Source organism: Anguilla anguilla, chromosome 13 (assembly GCF_013347855.1).
Source record: "Anguilla anguilla isolate fAngAng1 chromosome 13, fAngAng1.pri, whole genome shotgun sequence".
NCBI lineage: Eukaryota > Metazoa > Chordata > Actinopteri > Anguilliformes > Anguillidae > Anguilla > Anguilla anguilla.
The window spans coordinates 38533029-38544567 of NC_049213.1; the positions used below are offsets into that span (position 1 = coordinate 38533029).

General features: G+C 39.6%; 1 protein-coding gene across 1 annotated transcript; it reads right to left on the minus strand.

Moving 5' to 3' along the window:
- Positions 1–2549: 2549 nt before the first annotated feature.
- LOC118211676 (low affinity immunoglobulin gamma Fc region receptor III-like) lies at positions 2550–11436 on the minus strand. Its single transcript, XM_035389079.1, has 6 exons — positions 10581–11436; positions 10175–10210; positions 9779–10066; positions 7192–7470; positions 6649–6948; positions 2550–4195 (listed from the first exon to the last, which is right to left on the minus strand). Exons 1-6 carry the CDS (start codon positions 10627–10629, stop codon positions 4071–4073), a joined length of 1077 nt encoding a protein of 358 aa, XP_035244970.1. The 5' UTR covers positions 10630–11436; the 3' UTR covers positions 2550–4070.
- Positions 11437–11539: the final 103 nt, after the last annotated feature.

Consider the following 11539-nt stretch of genomic DNA (forward strand, 5'->3'; position numbering starts at 1 on the left):
GGCCTCGAGGCTATTCTCAAAAAAATCGAAAATCGCGAATACAAGATTGATAGTTCGCCTTTTGTCTGTGGGGGCCTGCAAAAACTGCGTTGTGAATCATTCGCAAGATAGACATCCGCTTCCATATCTATTTTAGTGCTTTTAGTCATTCATAACTGTCACCAACCTAGCCTATATTTCAGTGTTACATCTGTTCTGAAGATAAAGCTGCAGATATCACTTATTATGTGTTTCACGTTTTCTGCAATAACAATGTAGGCTATATGTATAAATCACAAATAAAACACACTCCTTGTCTGAAACATGACTGTAGACACTTCTTTTCTGTCTTTTTTCATTTTGTATGTGACTGATTGTGTGCTGGCATTGTGGTTCACAAGGTCAAATGTGTGTAGCAACAGTTGTTATTTTCTTGAAATGCGCTGGGTCTGATGGAAGCCTCCATGGATATCTCACTGAAAGCAACCAAGATGAAGATTAAGATGAAGATGCACAAGCCCGCGATACACTCACATACACATTCATATGGACACGTGCCGAGAAGGTATGTACACACAGCCACACATGCAGGTCTGTCTGGAAAAGCATTACAACAAGTAATACACTGTGTACTACAGCAAGATTACTGAAGGCTAGTAAATGCCACATAAGTATGTCACGTGCACAGTGGAAAATTATGTTTGGGTTGCAATTAATATGAATACAGACTATGCAACCTGGGTGCCATGGGGGCAGCAGTGTAGCATAATGGGTAAGGAGCTGGTCACAGGTCACAGGTTCGATTCCTGGGTCGGACACTGCCGTTGTACCCTTGAGCAAGGTACTTAACCTGCATTGCTTCAGTATATATCCTGCTGTGTAAATGGATGCAGTGTAAAAATGCTATGTAAAAAGTTGTGTAAGTTGCCCTGGGTAAGAGCGTCTGCTAAATGCCTGTAATGTAATGTAATGGGTGCCAGAACACTCAACTCTGTTGCCCTTACAGCAGTTCCATTTGGCATGTACGTGGTCTTCTTCCATCATTCAGACCTAATGGGTATTGCCATTGAGATTCAGCGGCCAATGTTATATCCTGTTGAAATGTCACCGTTGGGGTGGAGCTAAGGGATTGCAAGCTGCTGTGTGCAGTTCTGAGGAAACGGTGGGTTTCCACCTCCACGGCAGTGCTGGGCTTTACACCAAGTGTACACCTCCCTAGGCGCACAAAGGCGTGTTAAAGTGTTGGGACTTGCAGCAGCGTGATGAGCCAAAACGCTGTCATTCCCTGAGCTTGGCTAACAGAAATTCACAAAAAGATTTCTCTCCTCCCTTTTTCCAATTTACATGCCTGTTTCATGTTAACACACTGGCACTAATACCAGACTAATTCCCCGCCTTTAAAGGGTAACGGATTCTTATTTCCTGTGTAGAATCGCATTGCAATAGTCAGTTTAGCCAGATGATTATGCTGTATGTTCTATTTAAATCTTGGATTACCTGGAGAAAAAAAAACAAAAAAACATTTGAAATATTTTGTGAGCTGTGAATGTGGGCATGCCTCTTTAATAACAAGAACTTGATGACAAAAGAAATTGCGATCACACCAAGTACTATCTGAACTATCACTGAACGTGCCAACAGCAAGGAATAATGCCTAAATCAAAACTGCAGGAAGCATAAAATTATGGAAACTCACAAGTCTTCCACAACGGACTTGCAAATTCACCTACACTGTAGTGTGCTGCAAGGGTAACACCTTGTGGTGTGTATTGGGGTTACATTTCTAAAGTGGGAAACCCAATATTGATTGCCAAATCACCTGTTTTCTGTGCTTATGTTTCCCAAGCAATCATTATAATTATTGTCCAATTTGTAAATTATTATGCTTAGAGAAATTTTTTGAATCAACAGCTCAGTGCTTTTCTTGCTAGACACCGTTTTAAACATCAACCAATCTGGTTTTAGGGCTGAACATAGTACTGTCTCTGCTGCCTCTCTGATTGTGAAAAACCTTGTGTCTGCACTGATCTAATCATCAATACTGTACCTCTCTTTTTGTAGACCTTTCCAAAGCCTTTGACATGGTTGATCATTCAATGCTGGCAACAGAGACTCTTGATTATTGGTTTTTATTCTGCTGCCTGTAGATACTTTATAAATTACCTCCCACATAGATCTCAAAGTGTTGTACTTGGTGATTCATAATCAGAGTTTCTTGGCATAAATAAAGAGGTTCCCCAAGGTTCAATTTTAGGGCCGTTCTTGTTCACCATTTACATTAATGACATTGTTTCATCCATAGGTACTGGTAATATTCATCTGTATGCTGATGGCACAGTTGTCTGTTGTTCTGCTGAAAACCTGCAGATTGTCTTAATTAGCCTGCAAAATACATTCATCAATCTAAAACTGACTAAATGAATGCTGTTCACCAAAGAAATATTGATCATAGCGACTTGAAAATGGACAAATTAAATGATTTTCATATTGAGAGAGTAAATAAATACAAATATCTTGGAATTTGGATTGATAATGAATTTACTTTTAAGGCACTCTTGAAAAAAGAGGGCTTATTTATTTAAAATGTAACTTTTATTTTACCATGTAAAAGTGACTGAGAACCAAGTCAAGACGGTATGTGTCAAAAATGTTTTTTCATACAATACATACAAAGGTGTTTTAAAACTAGCATTAGCAAGGATAATAGATAGGACGAAACGAGGGACACATAGAAAAAAAATTGTGTTGCGTCAGAATTTTAGACAAGCAGCATTTACAAAGAGGTGGGGAGCTAACAGGTGCAACGATGAGTAAATGTGTTCTGTAAAATTCTTGTTGTGTTTCCAAATACTAAACAAAAGTATGCAATATCCCACCTTGGTTTTTTCCCCTTTTCCTTCCAGATCAAATGAACACAGTCTCATCTGTAAGTTTTACAACACCTGAATGCAAGATTTAATCCCATATAAAAGTTTAAAAAATGGGCAATGTTTTAAAAAAAGAAAAAAGTACCCATTAATGATCTTTAGTTCAAAGGGTGAAATGTAGTATGAAGCACACATAGGCAATACCCACAAAGGAAGGCCTACAAAGACCTTCACCTACAGCAATACCTGAGAGACCGACACCTTCGGAATTTGGAATGTTTGCATCATTAAACTTGTTTTGAAGATTTAAATACAGTGTGTGCATATATCTTACCCCATGTGATATAATTTCTATAAGCTAATGACTTTATATAAACAAATAACAATAACTGATACATCAATGAAATACACAAAGAAGGCTGTAAAAATATGGGAATGGAAAATTGGCTCGACATGTGAGACGGAACAGAAGGCCATACGTGTTCAGGAGGTTAAGCCCAACAGGAGATTCTCAGATTTGGTCCTGAAGACAAACTGGTTTTCGAGCTCATTTACGCAGCAACACTCCCAGACCTTAGGAAGAGTAATGATTCAGTTGTGACAGTAAGTAGTACCTGAGTCATAAGGTTGAGTGCCAGCTCGAATGAATACTTTCAGACATTGTGGCACTAGGACTAAACCACCCTGAACAACATTAAGAAACAGTGAAAGAGTGAATTTGTATCGAAATATATTTGACCAAACGTTGTAATCCATCACCTTTTCACCCAGGACAGTACTATAAAAAATACAGGGAACAAAATTTATATTGGATGTACAATGCCCCTTAAAAATCCATTAAAAATGTATTTGTGTAAGCTTAGAAAAATAGAAATATTTTCTAGATTTACTTACAAGCACATACAAGCATTCATTTTTTAAAATTACAATACATTTCCAGATGAAAGTACAAGCATTTATTGCAAGCTACACAGTAAACGTTATAGTGTTAATTCAACTCTTACTGTGTTAATTCAACTCTTAACAGATAACATTTGGTCCCACTCTGGAATGTCAAATGTTATCTGTTAAGAGTTGAGTTAACACTGGAACTTATACTGTGTACAAATAATTTCTCTGAGAGTATTTCTGGGTGCTCTTTTAAAATAATCTCTGCACAATAACTGGCTAATTTGCAGTTTTGCAGCCAGGCTTTTTTTCTCCATGACAGGGACAATCGTTGGCTCAAATGCAGCACCTCCTCATCTTCCTCGCCCTCCTCCAAAAACCTTCGTTCACAATGACGGACAGGAAGAGCAAGATGGCCGCCCCCACAGCGACCCGTGCTAGATTCTCCACTGTGCAGGAAACTGGGGGGAAATTTAAAAAAAACCCACAGAGGTGAGACTCAGAGTTAAGGGACTTTCTAAGACTTGCAGCCTGTGAAGCTGTGGCCACCACCAGCCACTGTTAACGGCAACCCGTCGGCTTTTAGTTTAGTTTAGTTTAGTTTAGTTTATTTAACAATTATTAAAATATTATAAACAAACTTATTTCCACTGTGGTCCTTCCTCTCAGCACATAATAGATACATAAACATTATTATCATTAGCCTACATCATTAAAAGTAAAACTAAACAAAATACAACATTGTTAATGAAATATCTTAAAAAATGTACAGATCTTATATACACTAAAACAGGAACCCTCCCTCCGCTATCAGTCTCCTGAATTTAGCTAACTGAGACTGGGGGAGGGGGGTGGTGTGTTTGAGGACCCCTTTGGTGCCTGCCTGCGCCCCCCCCCCCCCCCCCCCCCCCTCATGGATGGAACCCTAAAAATCCACCTACATCACCTACACCTGTTGGAGATTGTGGACCGTGCCGTGCTGGTGCTTGTGGGCATAACCGTGGAAATTGCAAATGTAACCAAAACCAACCGTCCCTGGATGGTTTCATTTGATATGAATCACCTCACGTGAGCCCTGGCTACAGTCATCGCTTCTCTGTTTTTCCGTTTTGGTTTTTCCCCTGGTGTCTGTTTGTCTATTACCATGGTATGTGGTAGCCATGGAGATGAGGGTGTGTCAGTCGATTGGCCCGATCAGAACTGCATTACATTGCCAGCAGACAATATTCAAGGCTTCAACTTGGTCACAAAGGACAGTCGCAACAATCGAACACACAATGCTTGTGCTCTCGTTTTTATGCTTTCATAATGAGTTATTTGGATACTCCAACTCTGTATGTGGGGGGAGGGCTCAAAAGTCCTGGACTAAGAACAGTTTGCTTTCATCCACACAGAGACTGCATATGCACAAAGTCCAGAATTGTGTGCATCACCCCTGCCAGCGTGTCATTGCAGACGTGCAAACATACTTCCACATGAAGCATCAGCGCTATCCTGAGAAACTTACAAAACTTTTGCATTTTACATTGAATTCATACAGCAGGATAAGTACCTTGCCCAAAGGGTACAACAGCTTTGGACCACCCCGGGTATCAAACCTGCAACTTGTAAATCACAGGCCCTATTCCCTTACCCAATATGCTACACTGCTACCTTTGGAATGTGTGCAGCAGCACACTGGTGTTAAAAAAAGCCCCTATACCCCGCCCCCGGAGGAGGACACTAAGACATATGCAATTTGTTCTATTATTTGCAGAGGTGGAAAGTCCAAGGTTCAGAAGGTAAAAGTCCCGCCACATGTTTCTTCCACCCATGGACTCAGCCAGCTGATTTCACTTAGTTCTACCTCCTGGCTGAAGAATTATCCTAATGATCAAATCCAGGTGATTGGGGAGGAAGTTTACTTTCTAAACCTGGATTTTACACCTGTGATGATTTGTTGACAACTTTTAGTTCAGCCTTTTGGTTTCACTGTTTTTGAAATTGTTACTACAATATTTTGTTTCATTACATTATCTTTGATTACATTGTATTTCATAATCTATCGTTATCTACAGACCTGGGTCAAATATGTATTTTTTTTAATTCAAATACTATTTTTCTACACTTTACTGATTTTGCCTGGTGTATTGGAACCAATAAAATACTCTCAAAAAGTGCAAACCCCACTTTCTGGTCATATTGGCATCTGATCAATTACACCAGGCAAGATCAATAGAGCACAGAAAAGTATTTGAATCCAAAACAAGTACGTATTTGACCCAGGTGTGATTATCTACCATCACACATTTCCTTTTATCACATTATCTCATTACCTCTGGGGTGAGTTGAGTATGTGGGTGTAGCTTCTGTCAGTGTAGCTGTGTAGGATGTGGTTGGTAAAAATAAGCTTCACAGCATGGTGCAGACCTAGCTAGGTCTTTCATACCTGCCCTGACCCAGAAGTTTCCTTGTTGTGTAGATGTTGTGTATTTTTTGTATTAAAGGTTGAGATAAATTTTTTTATTTGTGTGATGTGGCATTTATATGCTGTTATTTTTGCTTCCTGGTTGTAGTAATTCAGGGGTATTGTTGCTATTGGCTGTAACAACACCACTAAACCTTTCCTCAGCCAAACACACCACACAAGAGCCTTTAGCGTAGTGTGCCGTTTTCAGCAAGGCTGTGTTGTGACAGAAAATCACTTACTTTTGCGTGTGGGCTGCATTAGCTGCATGGATTGGGTTCAACTGCTTATCCTTAAGCTCAAAATACCATGGTGCACTGTGGAGTACTGACTGCGTCTATTGCAAACAAGATAGCGTGATTTCCTTTCACATGCTGTGCTCACCACGAGCGCTTGGAGGATGGTGGAGGAAGTGGTCTTGGGTGAGGCACATTTCATTAATAGCCTGACAAAAGGAGTGGAACTCACCAATGTTGTGTGCTCTAAATCCTTCGCTGAACTCTGTGTAAGACGGTTGGCCTGTTCTGTTTCCTCTGCATTTATATTCACTGCTGTAAGAGTCGTTTCCAGCGGTGAGTGTGAGTCTGTCCCCGCTGGGGTCCAGTGGAAGATGCCGTCCATCTCTGTACCACGTGTAGTTCCATTCAGCAGAGCTCCCCTCAACCTGACACCTCAGAGTCAGACTGTCTGACCTGAAGATCTCTATCCATGCAGTCTCCAAAGTCAGCACAGCCTGAGGACGAGTTAATACGCCAGACACCTGGGGTCCTAAAAATAAAATAATAATTAAATAAAAAAATTAAAGAATGCAGTGAAAGTAAAAATTAGGTTAAATTAACAAGCAAAAGCAATAAGTAATAAAAGTAAAATCTGAATTATCATTTTGATGGAATCGACATCTTAAAAACTCCATGAAATGGTTGTGATTAAATTCAAATAGTTCAAATAAATTTTTACATTTTTTGCCAGATTTGACTGCATTAATTATCAAAAGTAATAACGAGTAATTACCAGAAACCATGAGTATGACAGAGTTGCTGCTGGCTGTGTACATTGGTTTGATTTTATTTTTTCCCCTGCAGATATATGTTCCGGAGTCTGACTGAACAACAGACTGAATGGTGTATGTGTCCGTAGCCTTGTCCAGAGGAAGTTCCTGTCCGTCTTTGTACCATAGATATCTCCAGCCGGTCCGATTGCTGCGAATCCCACAGCTCAGAGTCACTTGTTCTGTGGTGTAGAATGTCCTCCTGCCACCAGGCTCCATGGTTAGCACCACTAATGCGTGAACTGCAGAAAGTCCAAATCAAACAGAATCGCTCTGAGAGAAATTCATTAAAGTGATTTCACAAGAACAAAACAAATAAGTGGTCCAGTAAACTGTTAAGAGTAAAGACTGTGAAGTGTGTTACCATTATGAAAACATTGAAATTGACCTGGGTGACCCTCTGTAAGCAAATGAAACAGCTATTGGCCAAATTCTGTAACCAATAGTTCCTGTAATCTCTGAAGCATTAGAAATTTGATTTCTAATGTTCATCAATTATTCTTAAAGGAGTACCATGGTGGTTGAACGTGACACTTCCCAGTTGTCTTCAGGCAACAACAAAACAAATGTGCATAATTTTTTTATTCTTCAGTCATTTCAATGTACTTTAAAACGTATTTTTCTAAGCCTAAATTTCCCACTATAAAAATTCACCCGAACCGTCTGGGCGTGGTAATGAGAACTGTCAGTTAGCTATGATTGACAGACCGTGCCCGGTTACCATAGCTACCCCCATGATACGCGCTCTCTTTGGGAGACTGAATTTTCACAAGCTAGCTAGCTTAGTAGTATATCAAGTATCGATAGATAGCTAAGGTAAGAACGTTGACTTATATCCAGTTATAATTTTTGCTATCTAGCTAGCCAAGTTAAGATGAAAGCACAACTATAACGTCCTCATAAAAGCAAACTAGCAAGCTAACGTTATCGATAGCATTGCCTTATGAAAGCAAACCTCCTAGCTAGCTAACGTTAGCTAGCTAGCTAAATGAATATAACCAGAAATAATCTAAAGGCACTCTAATTTAAGTGAACCTAACGTTAGTCAAATATTTGCATTGTCTGAACAGCAGGACGGTGTGTCCTGTCAGATTTCTTTACGGGGCGTGGAAATAGGAGTGGTTACTGTATTCGTGACGTAGAAAAATGACAACTTTCTCAACCGGTTGAAAATAGGATGATGAATTTAAAACGCATATTTCTCCAAAAATACAGAACGGACATATTTAATACTTTGCTCATTGTGTTTCTTCAATGCCTCTTGTGCAAATAGCACATAAAACCGAGAAAGTGTGAAAATCACCATGGTACTCCTTTAAATGTCTTTGTGCTTTAATTTAAATCCCTCGTTTACCTGGAGCTTACAATTTTCATCTTCGTGACTGCAACATAAATGTTATACATACTGTATATGCTGTATATATGTAACTGTTTAACAAATATCTGATTATTAATTATGTGTTTGTTATGATATTGTTCCTATAGTAGCACCCGTGTGCAGAAATATCTCTGATATATTCAACTGAGGGCTGAAAGGAAACTAAATAAAACATTTTTGGAGCGTCCTAGTGAAAGTCCCGACTTGACTTCAAAGGAAATGCTGTGGCAGCGCCTGAAATGAGCAGCTCATGCTCGAAAATGTTTTTTTCTCAAAGCAGTTCCACAGAGCAGAGTGGGCCACAATTACTCAGCAGCAATGTGAAAGACTGATATCAAATTATAGGAAGCTTGTGGCTATTGCTGCTTCAGGTGGTGCAGCCAGTTAAGTTAAAGGGGGTCGTTCTCACACGTTGTGATAAAGGTGATAACTTCTCCATTATATAAATGAAGTAATAATTTAAAAAAAAAACAGATTAAAAAAAAAAAAAAAAGTGTTTTGTGTTTACTCAGGTTCCCTTTGTCTTTTTTTACATTTTATCTATAGATCTGAAATCATTCAATGTGACAAACATGCAATACTAAAGGAAAGCAGGAAGAGGGCAAATGCTCATTCACATTCAAATGTTCTACTGTGCTTCCACCAGTCCTCCAATGTCTAATGTGCCTCTTGTTACATGTACAAAAAAAAAAAAAAAACCGAATAAACTAAAAACAATCCTTGATACAAATGCCATTTTGTGCCCCAAAACACTGATACCTCTGCCATCCTTTAAGCGTCAGCTTTTACCTGTGCTTTAAACTGCCTATGGCTCGGGCATGAAGAGTGAAACAATGTGCATGCGTAAATACTGGATCTGCACTCTTCAAAGAATTGTGAATCTGGAACACACTACAGCGAAGCTTAATAAGCGAGACCCTCCACTGTGCAGGCATGGACAAACCCGTGTTCTGCCATCTCAGACTTTATTTTAAAATAGCTTATTTTAATTGTTTACTATATACTGTACTTTATATATTATTTTGTCCAGAGTATGAAACATGTATTTCAATGTGTGCTGGCCTTGCCCCTCCCCCCAACATTGTTTGTTGTAGTTATTTTTGAAAAAAAAAAACTATATGTATATATATCAATATAAAAAAAGAGCGAAGCAGAGCTTCGTGCTGACATACCGATGACCGCGCGCGTTGCGCTGACAGCTGAGTGGTTTCCAGCCTTGGCTTCGCACCAGTACTGGGCGCTGTCATCCTCCCGCACATGGCTCAGGGTGTAAGCAGACGACCCTTCTCCCGGAGAGGAGGACAGCGTGGATCCTTCTGTTCCTCTCAGCTTCTTCCAGCTGTATTCCCATCGGACGGACGGCTCGGAATCCTTCACCTCACAGGTGAGATGCACGGTCTCTTCAGCCGACACGCGTGACCAGGGCGGGTCCGCGGTCAGCACCACCCGGACCCCTGACGCTAGAGCGGAAACAACGAAATCGGTTACCGCGAAAAAAGCACAGCAGGGATTAACAATCACTCTCGTGAAGCAGAAACCAAAAGTACGAAAAAGTATTTTAGGATTACCGGCGTTTTGTGTGAAGCTAATCAGGGTGGGTAGAACTGTGAAGTAAAATGATAAATATGAAGATTAAGCAATCTTTCTTTCAAAATAATGTCCAAAGAGAGCTAAACTGTCACCACAGATCCAAAACAACTATACAATCCAGATAAAAGTATACATATGGTATCCATCGTAAGATTTGATACCTCTGTACTAGTTGCAGAAGTAGTACTACTACTACTGCTGCTGCTACTACTACTACTGCTACTACTACTACTACTACTGCTACTGCTGCTACTGCTACTACTGCTACTACTCCTACTACTACTACTACTACTACTACTAATAATAATAATAATAATAATAATAAATCCATAACCAAAATAAAAAAAATAATGCAAATAAATGTATTATTTATTTGTTACTTACGGACTGTGTAGAAAAATTTCCACTTGTCCATTGAATTTTTGGTGACCATCTCACTCAAAGGAAGGCTTGCATATTGTGGTCATCAGTGCTGAGTAGCACTTTATTTTTAAAACCCTCATTGTGAAATCATTGTTTCCGAATTGTGTATTCATAAACTCTCCATAGGCGACAGTGACCTCTTATGCCCACACAGAGCATACATGATGTGGGGATTTTGTGCTGCAGTTTGATTCAATTCAGTTTGATTCAATTTTATTTGTATTGCGCTTTTTACAGAGAAAAACCAGACACGAACCCCCAAAACCAGACACGAACCCCCAAAAAGCAAGCAAATGAGGTAAAATAAATTAATAAAAACTCCCCAGTGGGAAGAAAAACACTGAAACGGCTGTGAGAAAACAACTCTGCAATGGAAAGAAATCTCCGGAAGAACCCGGCTGTAGAGGGGGAGCCCATCCTCTGCAGGCCAGCCTGGTGTAATGGCAAATATTCTATGAATAGTAACAGCCAGGCAGGTGTTCATTATAAGCTGCACCTGTTGCAGCACAGAAAAATTTCAGTTGCAAGGTATTTTGAACAAGTGATTTTTCCCGCTGACCACAGATCAGCGACTACAGGCGTTGCTGATTTGCTTACAAATATTCACTCTCACACATTCCTCTACATTCATATTTCCGACATGGATCTGGAAGGCTGTGTCATTTATGCAAGATGAAAGCCTGTCTCCAGTCATTAAAAATTACTATTTTAAAAATGTTTTTATCTCAATAGTCTTAATTTAGTGTTTATCTTAGTTGACTTAGTTATTGCACTTGTGCCTACTCAACTATTGCTTGTTTTATTTGCATAGACTGCTTTGTTGCTGTTTTTGTTGTGTTAATCAGATTAACCTACAGGGTTCAAGTTAAACTACGTGGTCGTTCCCTGCACTTGGTACTGTACTTCCCTCTAGGGTTTTC